At 40.9% G+C, this 19,655-nt stretch overlaps 1 protein-coding gene across 1 annotated transcript in view; it reads left to right on the forward strand.

Moving 5' to 3' along the window:
• GTF2F2 (general transcription factor IIF subunit 2) overlaps positions 1–19,655 on the forward strand; it is a 90,774-nt gene that overhangs the window by 38,718 nt on the left and 32,401 nt on the right. The window contains exon 7 of the mRNA XM_048964266.1: positions 2,311–2,392. Within this exon, the coding sequence (XP_048820223.1) occupies positions 2,311–2,392 (82 nt within the window). The remainder of the gene's footprint in view (positions 1–2,310; positions 2,393–19,655) is intronic.

Raw genomic sequence — 19,655 nt, forward strand, 5'->3', positions numbered from 1 at the left:
GCATCACCACCCTCTGAGTGAAAAACTTCCTCCTAATATCTAACCTAAACCTCCCCTGTCTCAGTTTAAAACCATTCCCCCTTGTCCTGTCACTGTCCACCCTCGTAAACAGCCATTTCCCTCATGTTCATACACTCCCTTCAAGTACTGGAAGGCCACAATGAGGTCTCCCTGGAGCCTTCTCTTCTCCAAGCTAAACAAGCCCAGTTCCCTCAGCCTTTCCTCACAGGAGAGGTGCTCCATCCCTCTGATCATCTCAGTGCCCTCCTCTGGACCCGCTCCAAGAGTTCCACGTCCTTCCTGTTCTGGGGGCCCCAGGCCTGGACGCAGTGCTGCAGATGGGGCCTCACAAGAGCCGAGCAGAGGGGCTCACCTCCCTCTCCCTGCTGGGCACCCCTTCGTTAATGCAGCCCAGGATTGGCTGCAGGCGCACACTGCTGGCTCATGTCCAGCTTCTCATTCACCAAATTTTGTTCCTAAGTACTTGCAAAAGTGGTGTATTCTTCTCCTTTTACATGATTTAATGAATTTTTGAATCAAAACAGGAGTTTTAAAATTAAATTATTTTCTAGATATGTGTTGTTGAAGCAATTGATGTCTGCATTATTTAGGGATTTCCATGTGTAATAGTTTTTAAGTTGATAAGGCATTGGTAAAAATCTCAGGCATCTCATAAATTGCCTTGTGTTACTAGATGTTGTTTTTCAGAGTGTTTCTTTTCTCATCAGTGGTATTGTCAGCTGGAACTGGCAGTGACAGTGTAGCACCCTGCACCAAAGCAAGACAAGACTTTCACAAGGAATTTTTAAATAGAGTTAATGAAGGCGTTGAAGTTAAGAAACTCATCCTTTCTTTTAAGCAAGGCTGTTGCAGAGAGGTGTAGGTTTTATACATATTGCATTGGCTATGCCCAAAAGAAATTGTTAAGTTGGCACCGCCACCGTCTGTGCAGTAGGACACAGTAGTGCAAAATTAAGTCCTTGGCAAAAGTGTTACGTCTCCCTTCCTTTCTGCTTATGGTTGCTTTTAGTTTTCAGGCTTTTCCTTCTTTGTAGGCTGGTACTATCGCATTGCTGTCTAAGTACTGTTGCTCTAAGCTAAATGGTGTTCTCATCAGGCTACAAAGCAACTGCTACCCAGGTGAATGGGGAGAGAGCATTATTAAATGTAACGTGGTAGGTGGTTTTCTAGGTAATTCATTTCCTTTTTCCCCAAGCATTAGCACATACATAATGCAATAAAATAACATTCCTTTGATGAGCAATGTTTTATTGTAATAAGATGGAAATTAATTACTTCTTTTTTCTGAAGGTAAAAACAAAATTAAATCTCATTTTGTCTTTCACTGATTTTGGATATTTTGGTAGGTAGGTTTTCTTTGTAGATAGGCTTTTGGGTTTTTTATGCTGACTGTATTCAGTGAGAATTTCTAGAAAACCATTCCTAGGTAAGTTGAGTGCAACGGTCTGAAGAAAGTAGGCCCACACTTTTATTAAAAATCTCACCTTTGTGATTCATTCTTAATACGTAAAGCATCTGATTGCAAAATGAAGATGTGCTGGGAATACCACCTGTACAAGAATGATTCTCCTTCTTCCTCAGTGTCAAAATAGCAGAGACTTTGAACTTAATTTGACATTTGAGAACTTATTATTGCATTGTATTTCCCCCTCTACTCTGCCCTGGTAAGACCTCATCTGGAGTACTGCGTCCAGTTCTGGGCTCCCCAGTACAAAAAAGACAGGGATCTCTTAGAAAGAGTCCAGCGGAGGGCCGCGAAGATGGTGAAGGGCCTGGAGCATCTCTGCTATGAAGAAAGGCTGAGTGAACTGGGTCTGTTCAGCATTGAGAAAAGAAGACTGAGAGGGGACCTGATCCAGGTCTATAAATATCTAAGGTGTGGGGGGCAGAATGGCGAGGCCGGACTGTTTTCAGTGGTGAGTGGAGACAGGACAAGGGGAAACGGCCAGAAACTGCAGCATAGGAAGTTCTGCACAAACATGCGCAAGAACTTCTTTACAGTGAGGTGACGGAGCACTGGAACAGGCTGCCCAGGGAGGTGGTGGAGTCTCCTTCTCTGGGGATGTTCAAGACCTGCCTGGATGCCTACCTGTGCTACCTGGTGTAGGGAACCTGCTTTGGCAGGGGGGTTGGACTCGATGATCTCAGGAGGTCCCTTCCAACCCCTACAGTTCTGTGATTCTGTGATTCTGTATTTATTAAATCTGAATTAAACAGAAATGCAAGCTTTGACTGTGTTGGTGTTGTTTTTTTTTTAATGTCCAGTTTTGCTTTGTTGTCTTGTACCAGATAAACTTGCCCTGGAAGGAATAGTGGTGCAACGTGCTGAATGCAGACCTGCAGCTAGTGAAAATTACATGAAACTAAAAAGGTAGGACAGCTCTACTACAAATGGATATGTGATAGCTTACTTTGATGCTTTTGTTTTCCGAGAGATGAACAATGTCACTATTTACATGCTCTGATATGAGATTTATACAGGATTGGAATAGATCTTTCTATGGGAGTGCATTTTACCAGAAGGGACGAATGGAGGCTGTCGTGATACTTATGCCTCCCTCTTATATTACCTGTTGGGGTGATACTGGCTTGTGCATTTCATCATGTGCAAAACTCTTACTAGAGCACACATTGTGCCTGTTCACATCTAAACATATGAATATGTGCTTGTATTTGGATGTTCTTGATGCAACATTTCCTGAAGGCTTAAAGGTTTACCTATGTTTGGTCAGTTGGTATGTTGTGTGTATATACAGCTGTGTGGATTGTCTAGCCTGAATTCCACTGAACAGTTAGTACTGTGCTATGGTGGGCAAGGAGCACCAGTGACATTAAAATGCCCTAAACAGGGAGACCTAAGCCAGGATACTTTCTAGAACAGATAGTAGAAGTGACATGAAGATCACAGAACGGTCTCTCTCTTTTACAATCTCACTTAGTGACCACAAAATTGCATTCAATGCATTTCAGAGTTGCCATGTGGTTCATATATGATTTGCATAATTAACTCGATGATGCTCTCTCTTAATAAATCCAATTTGGAATTCAGTTGTGCTTTATATTAAATACATATTTGCATGTTTTAAGCATGTGGGTTTTAATAAAATCACTCTTAATATTTTGAGTTTGTTGTTTAGAGAGAAGTGCAAAGCAGGAAATTTCAGGAAGAGAATTAACAATGCAGACTTAGTATCAGAATGTTCAAAATCAAAAAAGCAAAGTGGTATTTTGATGTTTTCCCACAATTCCTGATCTGTTTTATGTGCATCACACACCACACTTCCAGTATCTTGTTTTATTAACCTCCTCTTAGATCTAAATTGCTCCAGTATTTCCTTATTGTTTTTATTCAATTCTGAGACTTCATGTTTTAGCTGCTGGCAAATCAGTGCCATAACTTTGCTCGTGTACAGTGAACTACTTCATTTCAGACTGTGTTCTGTGATTGCTGTCGTGATTCCTATCATCAGTGTGAAATGGAGTATGAAGCAAATGTGATATTACTAGAAAAGGACTCGTTCCATTCTGGCAAATTTAAATATATATGAATATCGTCTGTGGAATATATTTGCTCCGTAATTGTTTTAATTGCAGGTTGCCTGATCCAAGTGCTTTTTAGTGTTTTGTACAGTCTCCTATTAGCTGATCAGATAAGGCCACAGCAGGAGGTCAAAGCAGAACTGATAGCTTTAATGACACGCTGCCTGAACTTTCAGTTTTTCAGCGTTCTGTACTCTGTCGTGTGCACATGCATGCAGCCTCTCCTGATCTTTCATGTTGAACTCCTGCAGGAGCAACAAAGATACAAAAATGAAAGCAGGTTTTGTCTTCGGAGGCACTGAGAAACTGAAAACTGACTGTATTGCGTGGTTTATTTTTTTCCCTTTCCTGTAGGGAAATTGGCAGGCTGTGCATGCCTACTTTCTAACTTTCCATGTTGTTGGGGAAAAAAAATAAATTAAAATCTCATCTGGTGGAAATCAGCATGAGATTTAGCAGATCTAGCAGTCACAGCCTCAGAAGAAATTGGTTTATGTCCAAACAGAATTTCTGGTATTTCAGTTGTAGAATCTAACATTTCACTCCCGTTTTATTCTCTCCCACCCTCAGCGTGCTACAGTTTGTATTGGTGCCTAAAAGACAAGTGAGAACATTGAAGATAAACCACATAAATTATAGAATTGTGTTATATTAAACTATTTTTATTTGCTTTTTTATTTACTATTATGCTTTACATGAGAGAGACTCTCCAAAGATGGGATTGATAATACTGAGAAAACAGCAAATCTGTTGTGTAGGCTTAAGTGCTACAACAATAAATTGACTTTGGGAAGGAAATAAAATTAAATGATAAGTGCAGTTGCTTCAGACTTTGAAGATCTAGAAAATGAAGTTAAGCTGCACACTCCTATAACTCCAATCATTTGTTTTCTACGAGCTGGCAGTGACCTAAAGGAGTTACACGCCTCCCTGGTATCAAATGCAGATACGGATCTCTTCTGTTAGACCCTCTTTATCCGGCTGAAGGTTGCAGGCTACTGGGTATGGTGTGCAGCATCGTGCTTGGTTTCTATCCTGATTCTCAAAGAGAGGGCAGAGCAACCGCCTTGCGATGGGACTACCAGCAGTTAGGTGGGAGATGAGTGAGATATGTGGGTTTAAGGGTGGGTAATGAGCACAGAATTAGATGACACGTACATATGGGTGCAAGTGCTGGCAAAGCTGGCAGATTTCAGGGCTTCTTCCTGGGAAAGAGCCTTCGATTTGATGATGGGAAGAGTGTAGACAGCTGATGTTCGGAACAATTTAAATGCAAGGTACAAACATGTGTCCAGTCAGAAAAGTAAAGCAGAAGTTGTGTGACCTTCAAATCAGTATTTTCTGTTTTGGAAGTTATGTTTATCTATTTGTTCTGTTTTCCTGAACTTCAAGCTCTAGAAGGGGAATAAATTCCATGAAACACTTGCTGTACTGCCTAGTACAGCTCCAGGCTGATCAATTTCATAGGTGATTATTAATTTTTTAATTAACTGTGCATTTGTTCTTTGTAACACTGTAATGGTTAGTTCCCTAGGACTGGTCAAGTTGTGTGCAACATGGTAGCTGGGTACCAGTCTGACAGTTCTAAGGAGAGGTTTTGAAGAGAAATGCAAATACAGTGCAAGTGTTTGATGAACGTGGTTTGATAGCACTTCCCCAAAAGTAGTGAATGGACAGCAAAAACTGGAAGGAAATCAGAGTACGTATTTCATTCTCAAATGTGCTTCTCAAATGCTTGTTGCCTTTCAGGAGGTGTTTTTTGGGGGCAGACTCCAGATCGGTTATACTTAACCTAAATTACTGAACTCTCCTAAACTGTGTTCCAGGTTTAAAAACATGTATTTGCAGTGCCTGTAAGAGCTGACGTTTAAGGCTTCACTGAGACCAATAATATCTAGAACTCTTTCAAGTAACTTAAAGATGCAACCTGAAGTGTTGTTAATGAAAATGGTATTTGCCAACATGGCATCTCATGACAGGGTGACATGAATTCTGTATGTCTTCTTGCTTTTTCTGTTTAAAGGTTTCAGTGGAGAATGTGATGAATGTCCTTAGAGAAAACTGCTGGAATAAACATGTGTTGTGGGCTTTTTGGAAAAATGGGTTGTAAGCTCAGGAGTTAATGATCTTTTACCTTTGAAAAGTCACATTTCCTTCCTACTTTGTTACGTAGGCTGCTGTAAGTCCTGACATTTGCTAGTCCAGGCCAAGAAAGTGAAATTTAATTAGTGTGGATGTTTATTAGTTCTCATCTCAAAAATATTGCTAAGAGTATTGACTGGCTGACAGTTCAGAATACTGCTGAAAATGAACATTATGCCAGGATTTTCTTGATTATTATTTTTTTTTTTCCAAATACCCCCTACTGGGAAAAGAAAATGAAGAATTTGACCAGCATGCCACCTCATGTATGTTTTTGTAGATATTCTCAGTTGGCTACGAATTTCCTTTTGAAGAAAATACATATGAATAAATTCATGCATTTTCCACAAAAGCTGACGTGCTGCACGAATGCTGTTCAGTTTGTTTCAAGTGGGAGGCTGTTTCTGTGCACAGCTGAGATTGCATCTGCCTGTCAGTCAGTGCAACTGTGGTTTTCAAGTATTGAAGATCAATTTCTTTGTCTTGAAATAAAATTCACTGTAGTTCAAAAAGATATTCCCTAAGTACACCATTAAATAGAAAAAAACAAGTGTTTTTTTCCCACATGGGAAAATATTTCCAGTCCTAGCACTTTTCTAGAGAATAACGTGCGTGCTCATAAGGGTTAAGGCATACTGTCTAGAGAGGTGCTGTATATTTCCCTAAACTTCCTTGACATCCATCATTTTTTTACAATCAAGCAAGTGCCATTCTACTTGTAAGCCAGTAGAACTTGGACTGCAAAGTAGCAGGCACACAGGTACTTCAGTTTATTCATCCATTTTATCAATATGGTTGCCTTCTGTGATGGTTTAACAATGTCAAGCGTAGAGTCCTACACCTGGGAAGGAATAATGACATACATCAATAAGAGTTAGAGGCTGACCTGCTGGAGATGAGCTCTGCGGAGATGGATGTGGGTGTTCTGTAGGACAACAGGTTGGCCGTGAGCCAGCAGTGTGTCCCTGTGGACAGGGAGGCCAGTGGTATCCTGGGGTGTATTAAATTAACATGGCCAGCAGGTCGAGGAAAGTGATCGTCCCCCTCTACTCTTCCCTGATGAGGCCACATCTGTAATGCTGTGTCCAGTTCTGGGTTCCTCCGTTCAAGAAAGAGAACTTGTAGAGAGAGTTCAGCAGAGGGCTACAAATACAATGCAGGGCCTGTTGCATCTCCTGTATAAGGAATGACTGAGTAACTTGGAGAAGAGAAGACGGAGAGGGAATCATCACCAAAGGGCACTATAAGGTCTCCTCGAAGCCTTCTCTTCTCCAGGCTGAAGAATCCCAGCTCTCTCATTCTGTTCTCATAGTGGAGGTCCTCCAGCCCTCTGATCATCTTCATGACCCTCCTCTGGCCCTGCTCCAACAGCTCCATGTCCTTCTTGTGTTGAGGGCCCCAGAACTGGATGCAGTACTCCAGGGGGGTCTCACAAGAAGCAAAGGGAATCTTATCATCGCTTCTAAATATCTCAGGGGAGGTGGGAGTCAAGTGGGCTCTTTTCAGCGGTGCCCAGTGCCCAGTTAAAGGACAATGGGCACAAACTGGAACATGGGGAGTTCCATATGAACTTGAGAAAATACTTCTTTGAGAGTGATGAAGCACTGAAACAGGCTGCCCAGAGAAGTTATGGAGTCTTCTCCTCTGGAGATATTCAGAATCTGCCTGAACACTTTTATGTGTAACATGCTGCAGGGAGCCTATTTTAGCAGAGGAGTTGGACTCTACGGTCTCTGCAGGTCCCTTCCAACCCCCACGATTCTGTGATTTTTTCAGACTTTCGGAATAGAGTAAGGAAGAGAAGCAAGTAAGAAAAACATGGTTAAAGTGAGATGTGTTCGGCAGCACGGAGGAGTGGTTATTTCTCGCTTCAGAGGTTGTTTTGTTGGTTTGCTACATATTGCTTTGTGGTCTTAGGCTCTTTCCTATGTCTCTTTTCCCTTGCATTTTTTAAGAGTGCTGTTCTGAGATTGTATTTTAATAGGTCTGTTATATTACCATGCTATTTTGTGCAGTTATATGAAACAGTTCTAATTTTGGGTGCTGCTTCTGGCCATTATAAAAATGCTAACAAATAAGGAGTAAACTACTGTTTGCAATGCAGCAGATATTTTATCAAGTTTCTCTTAAACCTGCATAGTCAACACATCCTTCTTGCCCCGTTGTTGTCTTTAGTTTCTGCTAGCCAGAAAGAAAGAAAAATGAAAAAATAAAAAGAGAAGCATGGAACTTTTCCCCCCAATATACTTAGTTGCATATCAGTCATATCAGTTATGGAAAAAGGGTATTCTTTAATTTTGCATAAACAGTCATTGGATCTCAGTTTCCTTCCTCTTGCAAATGCATGGAGACACAGGATGGAGAAAGTGGGCTTCTCTGCTGGATAACTTACCATTCTCCTTCTCTCCTGCCTTAAAATGGATAAAACATGAAAATTGTCTTCTCTCTTTTACACATCATCAATTCCAGGTTACAGGTGTGCCTGCTTTTCTTGGGAGCTGAAATTGTGCGATGAGGTGCTGCTGGGAGCTGCTGTGCTCCTTTATAGCAGGCATGTAGAATGATTCCTGTGATTTTGGGGAAGGCCCTTTTCTGAGAGGAGGTTGGCTGGGAGGTCATTTTCAAAAAGAGTAAAGATGCTTAGGGATGTGTATTTAAAAAAGGGCTTATGGCAAATATTGAGTGGATTTTTCCTTATCCACTGGGGAAGGAAATCTGGTGTTGCAACTGAGGAGCTCTCGTTGTCCTGTTTCTTTAATACAGGCTTTATGTAGTAATATTGTTCTGATTACTCTGCTTCTTTTCCCCTGCTATCACAGGCATTGCATTTAAGATTGTAGCTACTTTGCCTTTGAGGCAATTAGCCAAGAAGCTATTTGCTGAAAGGGTCAAGACTAAAAATAGTGACTCTGGAATGTGTTCCAGCTCCAATCCTAGCAATTCTTCAGACTGAAAAAAGTCATATTCAGTACCAGCACCAGAAGTCCTCAGTACTTGTATTTCCAGAGAACCTAAATGTCAGTGACACCATTTCCTGCTCTTGGAACCAAAGCCTGTGGTGTCAGCAGTGTTGGAGGTCATTATACTTTACTGCTACCGAGTCTTTGGTATTTGTAAAGGCATCTCCTCCCATAAGGTGTTTTCTTGATTTCAAAGAGGTTCTTAATTAGTATTGACTGCAATTATCCTTCCTGTTCTTAAGTCTTAAGCAGCACCAGTTCTTCTTTTCAGCTACTTTTCCTTCTGTAGTGTGGCTGTCACACTGTAGTGGGTGAAAACCTCTGAGAGAGAATGCCAATTTAGCTGTCATGAGTTACCTTACTACCCTTCTGATTTTTTTTGTTTACCATCATGCTTGCCCCTGTCAGACAAGGTGAGGTAGCTTATTGGTATCTAGAAAGCCATTTCTGTGTCAGAGTTCAGATGTTAATTGTGGGTTTCTCTGTTGCAGAGCTCAGGGAAGCTCATGGATCTCTCCCTAGCCACTATGCCAGATGCTATAGTCATGCTGAACACTGCGGGTGTTCTGGGCTCTGCAAAACTGCTTTGGCAGCCACCAGCCTGACGAGCTCAAATTTACACAATATGTAGAATGTCATCACCACAGTACATCTTCTATTTTTAAGCAACTTTGTTCACATACTACTGATGATATTTGCAATTTGGGAAAGATCAGTAGACTGGTATCGTCCAACAGCCACCCTGCTGCCAAGAAGCTCCAAAAATTGTATGATCTCGGTGAGTACTAAAAGTTATCCTTGTGCTCACTCACCAAGTGGCAAGCTCTGTTGGTGGTGTATTGATTTCCTGGCTGATTAAAATATGTCTGAGATTTTTGACACTGTAAGAACAGTAAAACTGTCTGGAGGGTGACAGGGTGCTTCCCTCCAAACAGCACTTGTTATTTGGGATATAGCCAAGTTCAGAGCAAGTTCATAGATGACAAACCATCCATCCTCCATTCCTGGTTCTTTTCTGCAGCAGCGTCAGACTGTAGAGCTCCAGTGCCTCTCAAACTGGGCTTCCCTGTGAGCAGTGAGTGATTTAATTCCTTGAGATACGGGCGGAATTCCAGCAGGAGCGTAACAGTTAGACTGCCATAGGGCAGCCACAGCATGGAGGGAGCAAATGAGGTATCCCTTGTGCTACTCACAGGCTCTGTGGGTGGAAGAGATCACAGCTTTAGAAATTAATTGCATTACATTTAATGGGAGAGTCCATCATCCCCTAGGTACCTCAGATACCTGGAGCACTGAAGCATCAGTTAGTACACAAGAAACACTTTACAAAGAGAGAATACTGTTCTGCCACCTGCCAGTGCCCCAGTCCAGGCCGTTTTTTAGGTGTCTGCAGAACTGAATTCAAACAAACGTCGTATTTAAAATGATATTTTATCAACAGAATATGACCTGCCAGTGTTAGTGATGTACAAATCATAAAATTATTCCTTAGTTATGGGTCTGCATTGACTTTGAAGTTTGCATTTGCTTTGTGTTTATCTGATGAAATACATTTCTTAAGTGGACCTTGTAAACAGTGATCGTACAGTTGGTTGTTGTGATATGTCTGGCAAGCTGTTGCATCCTTTGTTTGCAGCCAGTGGTTTTGGCCAGCATTTCATCATTGCCAGTTCAGTACCTCTGATGCTTCAGTGGAAATTCTGCTCTATGCGATAAGCCGGTACAGTCAGTGGAGCTGAACACATAACCATCTGCAGTGGTTAGATAGAGCTATTAAAAGCTAGCCAAAGGTATGCTTGCTGCACAGTGTGTGATACCATCGTGGCACTGGAGTGCTTTATCCATCTCCGAGGATGGAACTGGAAGCTTTTCCTGAGCTTCCCTTATGCCATGATTGCCATGAGTCATGTACCCTGCTTTAAAAAAAAAAGCATAAACGCACTGTGGGCTTTCTGCTGCCCAGCTCCTTCCTTTCCTATAGAGCTGAGCCATTTTTTGCCAACTACTCTGTAATCGTTAAGGTTTAGGATCAGTGTTACTTTGCATTACAATTCTATTTGAGGTTGTTCTTGGATCATATGATTGTCTTCTGTTGCACATGTCTGTAGGTCACTCCAAAAGTAATGCCTCCTGTTCATTTCCATGGAAACTACAATAGGTGCAAAAAGCATGGTGACACTAATAGAGCAAATTCTCATCTATGAAACACTATTTTTCAACATAGTCACCACCATTAGCTATGTGTTTCACCAACGATAAACAGGAGCTTGGATGCCACACTTTTGGAGTGACTCGCGTAGAATAAATAATGCTGGTGATAACTAACGTCCAGCTTTATTAATGTGTTAGTCCAAGCATCCTAGCACACAGTTGTCAGAATCCTTTTTGCTGGAAGTGCAAAAAGCCCTGCAAAAAAATTAACAGGTACAGCACCATCTTTCAGGTCCCAGACATTCTGAAACAGTAATTGAGAGAAGTGTGAACAGCCTCCTTCGCTCAGTCCTAGGCAGAGCTAACACGAATTCAGTATCTGTGTTAGATCTCCGAATGCTTCAGTATTTTTGCAGAAATATCTGGCTAACCCCTTTTTTAATGCTGGTGGCAGAATGAGGAGGAACTGTACCCTGCAACATGTGATACAAATTTGAATTACTGTCCTGCTGTTCCCTCAGACTATGTGTGTGCTTGAGTGCTGGCTGAGACCCTGCCAAAGAGGAAGATAAGAGAAGAAATAGTAATGAATTAAGAAGAGAGACAGCTCACCCAAGAGCTTTCCTCTGCTCCTTCTGCTTTTGGACTGTGTTCAATTCTGAGGCTCTGTACAGAGCTCCCATTAATAGACACCAAAATTGGGGATTTTATAGGGGTCAGGATTCCAGTCTGCAGGCTGTGGAGTCAAATGGACATCCATCTTCCTGCAGAATCAGTTGAACTGTGTTAATTCTGGTCAGAATAAGGCCAAAAGGTGACAACAGCTTTAATGTAAACAAACTAATTGTAAAAATAGAAAGAAAAATAGGCCAATGCAAGAGTTTAACTTCTCACAAGTCCACTCTTTTTAATCCCTAGACCATCACATCTACAAACATGTGACCACTTTCAATTTAAGAGCAGAGAATGATGAGAAAATTGTGAAATCATTTTGATGGGGATTAAAAAAAGGGTTTGGTTGGAGCTAGAAGGGATGCCAAGCTTATTTTTAAAAGTTCTTATCTCATGTCTGAAAAAAGGAAAAGAAGGGATCCTATTTCTCTGGTTCTCTAAAAGTGTTAACTACAGCTCTATTTCTGAGGTTAGGAGGAAGTCCAATGTTCAAAACCTGGTATAAGGCTTAATGTTATCTGCATTGTAGTTCATTTTTCCATCTGGAAAGCAGATAGGAGAAATGAGCACACAAAAATATTCATGGCCAGATTTCTCTGTGTAAAAAATGGAAGAAAATCCCAGCTTTCTGGAATATATTCTGAATTGAGAAGTCATCTTGAAAGAAAAATTTCACTGTATTGTAAGTGTAGGTGGGAGCATAAAAATGTATGATAAAAATAGCAGACTACATGAAAATCAACACTGGAGATGTTATATGCTAATATCTGAGAGATAAATTTATTTAGTACTTCAAAATATGGAAAAAAACCAAAAAACTTCCCAAGTTGTATTTCAAATAATTCTGAATTCTAATTTCAACTCAGACATTGGCTCTTACTGCTTCCTTTGAGAGCTGTGTAGATTGTTTAACAACTTTACATTTGATGTTCCATGCTGTGAAGGGACGTTTCGGCTCTTTCTGAGAAGTAAAATGCAGGGAACCAGTAACACACCTAAACTTTTGTATCTGAGGTCACAGAATCACACAGAATCACAGAATCACCCGGGTTGGAAGGGACCCCAAGGATCATGTAGTTCCAACCCCCCTGCCTAGCAGGGCCACCAAACATACACATTCAGATCAGGTTGCCCAGGACCCCGTCCAACCTGGCCTTAAACACGTCCAAGGACGGGGCATCCACAACCTCCCTGGGCAGCCCGTTCCAGGGCCTAACCACTCTCCTAGTAAAGAACTTCCCCCTAACATCCAACCTAAATCTTCCCTCCTTCAACTTGGATCCATTTCCCCTAGTCCTGCTGTTGTCAGCCCTTTTGAAGAGTTTACTCCCCTCCTGGGTGTAGGTTCCCTTCAGGTATTGATAGGCTGCAATGAGGTCACCCCGCAGCCTTCTCTTCTCCAGGCTGAACAAGCCCAACTCCCTCAGCCTGTCCTCATAGGGGAGGTGCTCCAGCCCCCTGATCATCTTAGTCGCCCTCCTCTGGACCCTTCAAGTGCTCAACCAAGGTCAAATTGCTTAGAGCATTAAGAGATGGCTGTGTTGGAGAAATGACCTTTTAGCTGATAAAGAGGATCAAAATACTGATTTTCAAAGCAAGTGGGTGTTTTTGTAGGCTCTTGTAAAGCCTTCATGGATACAGCAAGCTGAGAATTCCCATTCTCAGGTATTTTTGGTATCATGAGTGAGAAGTGATTTCTGTGGATTGACAAAATAGATATATCTTCATGAAACTGAAGAAGGTTAACTTGTTGATGTTATGTGAAATAAGCTGCCCTTCAGGTAGGTGTGGTAACCGGACGGGGAAAACCATCTGTACTTCTGTTCAACACAACTTAATGGTTCCCTTACTATACCTGATATCTTCAGATAAATGCATTTCAGATGCTGTCTTCAGTGTCACTTGGTCTCTGTTGTTATCGGTGTGATGCAGTAGCAGCGTCTGTTGATGGGAATGAAGTTTATGATAAAATCCAGCTAATTAAATCCCTACCGGATTTATAGTCACACATCAGGTGAAACTGAATCATACAAATATTTCTTATTACTCTGTGGAAAAATTAAAGCATCTGTTGTCATTTCAAACCCTGTAGCGAATGTTAAATAGTCACCTAAACCCTTTTTTCCTATCTTTCTAGCACAAAGTAATACAAAATTCTCCTTATTACTGTGACATAGACCAGAAAAGCTGTTCTGGGTAACTAAAAAGAAACGTCTACAGCACAGTTAACACTGCTGCGTAATAGAGTAGGAGTAATGGTGTAGGTTTTATAAATTGGTGCCTAAATCCCTGGAACCAAGTGCTAGATTGTAAGTCTTTTTTTTCTAAAACTCTTTTTACCTCTATTTTGTGTTAGTAGATAAACATCCAATGCAGTATCCATTCTAAGTGGAGGATGCTTCTGACAAGCTACTAGTTTGTGTCACCTTAGCAAAGGCAAAGCTAACAAATAGTTCTTTCAGTTTCAAGCCAATTTATTACAAACGAACAAGATATTCTTCCTACTTTTCTGTGCTGTGCACTTAGAACTGCATGGGGTGGCATAGAACATCCTTCTGTTGTTAGAAACAAACAGAACTCTGAATGTCGCTTGGATATTATTTTGTACTCTGTGGAGAACATTTATTATATAACCATAATAAAAACTATTTTCTTAAATTTTATTAACCTGTATGTTAGGCTAGTAATGTTGAGTTAGTTAATCTTACTTTAGTAAGTAATTCACATTAGCTCTAGTATGCATGTGCTGATTGTTGCTTATGAGCATGCCTAAGAATCAGCGTGTGTTGAAAGTGAATAGTTTTTGAATATTCAGTGAAGTACATGAGTTGCTGTGTAGCCAGTGCCTGTAATCAAAGTAGTCTGAACGTAGATTGGAATATGAGAATTATCCACTTCCATTACTTTGCTCTTATAACTTAGTTTTCTATTACACACCTCTTTGTATTTAAAAGGGACCTCAAGAGATCATCAAGTCCAACCTGCTGAAGCAGGTACCCTATGATAGGTGACACTGGTAAGTGTCCAGGTGGGCCTTGAGTATCTCCATAGAAGGAGACTCCACCACCTCTCTGGGCAGCCTGTTCCAGTGCTGTCACCCTTGCCATAAAGTTGTTCTTCCACATGTTTGTACAGAACTTCCAATGTTCAAGTTTTAGGCCATTACTTTTTGTCCTATTGCGGTGCACCACCAAGAACAGACTGGCCTCATCCATTTGCCTCCCACTTCCCTTCAGATATTTATAAATGTTAATCAGATCCTATCCTCAGTCTTCTTTTCACCAGGTTGAACAGATCCAGGTTATTCAGCCTTTCCTCATACAGGAGGTGCTCCAGGCCCTTCATCATATTTGTGGCCCTCTGCTGGACTCCTAGGAGATCTCTGTCATTTTTGGACTTGGGAGCCCAGAACTGGATGCAGTATTCTAAATGTGAGCTCACCAGAGCAGACTAAAGGGGGAGGATCATCTCCCTCAACCTGCTGGCCACGCTCTTTTTAATGCACCCCAGATACCATTGGCCTTCTTGGCCACAAGGGCACACTGCTGGCTCATGTCCAACAGAACACCCAGGTCCTTCTCTGCAGGCATCCTCTCTAGCAGGTAAACAGGGGGCAGACATTCATCTAAACTGGTGAGAGTAAAGCAAATAAGTTATGGACTAATCTACAGATACTATTTTCAAAAAAAAAAAAAAAAGAGTTTTCAAACTGAACAGATGAAATACCTATATATTAATAAAAGTAACAAAAAAGACTGTAAAACATTATGTAAGAGATCACAGGTAAAGTGTTACAAGCCTTAGTGAACCATGTTTTAGAAATAGATATGCAAGGAAATAAAATGGCACGCAGATTTCATTTGTGGTCAGTAAATTCAGAATTTATGCACCTCACTGACTTCTTGGTCCCTGAACATCTGGATGGTGAGGATGGAACAAGGCCCTTGAAAACAATATCCTCTCTCATAGAGGAACACAGCCAAATTAAACATCAGTAATTAGTGGTGTGTTCCAATCTGTACGCAGGCAGCTGTATGACTGGTGATGTGTAAATATTACAGAAAGGGACATGAGTAATGAAAACAAGGAAGTGCCTAATTATGCATGAAGTAATTTGGAGTTGCATAGATTATGGATAGATCAATTTCAGAAACTAATGGGTGAAGTTACAAGTGTCCTATATATCATCCAGAGAAGATGAAGAGAATTTATAACTGTATTTGTCCAAGCCTTGCATATGCAATCATTTTAATCTAAGAACAAACACAGGGTTTGAGCCTGGGCTTTAGGAGGCCTGGTGAATGCAAAGTATATGTAGTAGAAATATCCAAAAATTGATAAAAAGCATGAGCACAAATTCTTATTAAGTTCAGAAAGACAAGTACCTCTTATAGAGGTAAGGAAAAATCTCATTATGTGTGATCAGCTTGGATGTCTACATGGGCCCTTGGATATGTTTGTGTGTCTATATAAAAAAGTGACTCAAAAATTTAGAAGGCAAAGATTAAATTTGAATTGACTGCTCAGTTGTGACATACTGCACCAATTAAGTGCTTATTACAAGGCTTTAGGGCCAGAACTTTGAACCCTGTGAAATCAAGGAGGAAGACTTCCATCGATGGCGGCAGGTGTTTTGTCCAACCCTTTCATGCTACCCTTTTTAGGGTAGGTCGTGGTTGGACTCGATGATCTTCAAGGTCTTTTCCAACCTGAGCGATTGTGTGCTTCCATGATGTTGAAGTCAGATGCCTTAGCTGTCATTTGCGGTCATACCTTGCTGTTTTCTCCCTGCTCTGCTCTATGTAAGGAAAGAGAATACTGTTACTGTAGTGTTTGTTGTTGTTTTCCCCTAGCAAAATGCAAAGTTGGGACCGTCCATTTTGTAACACTGCCTGCAGAATGACTGAGCATTGCTTTGTCCTCCAAATGCTTCTCAGAGAGCCTGGCTTTTCACACTGGATCAACAGGTCATTTCATTAATCACCTTGAACACAAGCAAGTGCTCAGGACTCTATTGCTCTCTGCTAAGAGAAATCAGTAGTTTTCATTCAAAGAATAGACATCTTTCCTACCTTCAGAATATTTCCTAAGTTAAAGAAAAAAAATCAAAGGTTGAAGGTTTGTAATGATGGAGAGATATTTCCAGTTCATGACAGTATTAGTTAATAAGGGAAAGAAAAGCCAGATTTAGGTGAGTTTAGCTATACAAAATCCAGCTGACAAGAGAATCCTTGTGTTCAGGATAGCTTCTGGCAGCTATAGATAGCAGCCTTTTGGAAACAACGTGTTCAAAGTTAATGACTCAAAGCAACAGCTAGTAGCCAATCCCCAAGGAAAATGAAGCTGTGTGGTTTTTTTTTTAAATAAACCAGATAGAAATATTTGATTCCAGCAGCATTTGTTATTCCTCACTAAATTGCCTCGAGGATGCTGTAGTTTGATTTCTGAATGGTGATTAAAGGGCAATCACAGCTTCACTGTCTGTACCTACAAACGGATGTGTTTCTCCTAAGAATCCCTTGCATTCAGAGTTCTGTCTGATGTCCCTAACCTGCTGTGTGAGGTACAGAAAATAAATATCTTACAATTGCTGCCTGTTGGCCTTCTTTCTCTATTTGTTGATTATCTTTTTTCATCCATACTGTTCCGTTACTCCTTTTAGAACAAATTAGACTCTTTTATTTACATAGTAATGGTTTTTTTGTCTACTTGGGGGAAAACAAACAAACAGACAAACAAACCTTTTTACAAAAACAATTTTTTGCAACACTTTTGTCTATGTTTCCATTCTTCTTCACTTAGCTTCTGGCTTTAGGAGATTACTGATCTGAAGATACGAAGTGTCTGTACAGGTACATAAGGTTGTTTGCTTGTGATGTTGATCAGGTCACGAGCATGTTACTTTATCCTCTATAAATCCAGTATCTCTGAAACTGTTGTGATTTGGGCTTTGTTGCTGTTGATTTCCTTTCTCAGTCATTTCAGTTCTTTTCTGTTGTGCCAGAGTGTAAATACCAAACGTCATGGACATCCATCTTGAGCAGTAATTTAATTCCTCTGGAGTTTCATTGGCCAGCAAGAAAAAATATTTCACTTTTCCATTCTTCTTCTTCTTTTTGGGTTAACTGTGTACCGTGCATGTTATTACAAAGTGGTTTATGTACCCACTCCAGGGCACAGCCAAGTGGGGCTTGTTAACTCTCTATCCTATGCCTGTATTCAAGGGCCATGAAAAGCATTACATTTTAGATGATTGATTTTATGCTGTGTTTTGAAGTGGGGAAATAGTTGTCTGAAGAATCTGTCCAAACCAGATTTAAAGAGTGAAACGATGGTGGCACAATCATTTCCCAGCTTCAAGCAAAACTATATTAAATCTTTCTTCTTTTTTTCTTTTTCTTTTCCATATGTGTCACTGAGAATTCTTCTTCCCTCCAATAGTCCAAATTCAAAAGCTATCCTTTTGAAATGATACTTTTTCAACTTGTAAAGTCTTCCAGTGAATTTTTTGTTTATCTTTTAGAATTATTTCCAGTCACAGGATAGAAGCAACGCATGACTTTTTATCCCTGTATTGAAACCCATGCTTCTGTTGAGATAATTCTGAGAAGATAATTAAATCTACTACACGGTTGGAATGACATTATAAGTCTTTTTTTTTCTAGTGTAGTGTAACTGTTTATGACATTTGGTTACTAGCCCAGTAATTAACATTTCTCAGGACTGTCACTTCAAGTGAGTAAGAAGAAATCACTTTGCCTTATATATTTCCTCTTTGTCAACTGTCAGTTTTATTTAGCTGGAATGAACATGTAGCACATCCAAATTGTCATCTGTTTCTTATGGACCTGCATGGAGCTGTGCTGGAGTTACAGAGGACAGACCACACGTCTGCTTGCTTCTGGTATGACCTGCAGGGCAGTCTTCACACTGCTGAGTCTCTTTCAGTTTTCCTGCTAAATCCAGCATGTTTTATGCTTGTCTTCTGACACAGAAGCATAATAGATTATATCAGATGCATACAACATGTTTTTATAAATCATAGGATATCCCAAGTTGGAAGGGATCCATAAAGATTGCTGAGTCCGACTCCTAAATCTAAGAACATCTCCATTGCCACAACATGAGCAGTTAACAATTGAGTGGCTCAGAGACAGCCATGGAGCTGGCCAAGTGCCTGCTGACTCTTCTGCAACACAGTCTTTGAGTCCCCAGCAGTTTCTAACTCCGTGATTGCTGTGTTGTCCAAGCATTTAACAGTCCTCAGTACACTTACCTTTCAGGATTTAATGCTTTTCATAGAATAATTAAGGTTGGAAAAGACCTCCAAGAGTCATCTAGTCCAACCACCAACCCATCACCACCATGCCCACTATGTCTCCAAGTGTCACTTCTTCTCAATTCTTGAATGCCTTCAGGGATGGTGACTCCATCACCTCTCTGAGCAGCCTGTGCCAGTGCGTCATCACTCTTTCTGAGAGGAAATATTTCCTGATATCCAACCCAAACCTCCTCTGATGCAACTTAGGGCCATTACTTCTCATCCTACCACTGTTACGTGGGAGAAGAGGCCGACCCCCACCTCATCACAACCTCCTTTCAGGCAGTTGTAGAGAGCAATGAGGTCTCCCCTAACCCTCCTCTTTTCTAGACTAAACAGTTTCTTACAAAGAAGAGAAAATTGCTGTTTTTGAGGAAATACTGTCACATTAGTTGCAGCTTCTACTGGCCTATCATCATCACTAGAGAGAACGCATAGAGTCATAGTGTTGAAATCTCTCATTGGCCTCTCAGGTGCTTAACTCACATTTAATTTTGCACAGCCAGCCTGGTAGGTGAGCATCTCGCCATACATCAGTCTGGTTTCTGCAGCAGGTATTTCTGAACTCATTCTAGTCTCCTGTCTGTGGAGCTCTGGGCTCTGGTGTACAGTGCAGCTCCAGTGGCTACACCACTGGGACATCACACTGAACCCTGAGAGGCACCAGGCTGGAACCTAACCTGCTTTTTGTCATTTTTGTCACCACTGCAAGCTATGGACATAGCACTTGTGAAATAACAAGAGTTGCATTAATTGCAGTCAGCAGCTGCTGAGGATACTGGGAAAGCATATTTTGTTTTGGGAACATCATGTTTGGGTTTCCAAAACAAAATTTTGAAGGATTTCTG

This window comes from Lagopus muta, chromosome 1 (assembly GCF_023343835.1).
Source record: "Lagopus muta isolate bLagMut1 chromosome 1, bLagMut1 primary, whole genome shotgun sequence".
In the NCBI taxonomy this organism is placed as follows: domain Eukaryota; kingdom Metazoa; phylum Chordata; class Aves; order Galliformes; family Phasianidae; genus Lagopus; species Lagopus muta.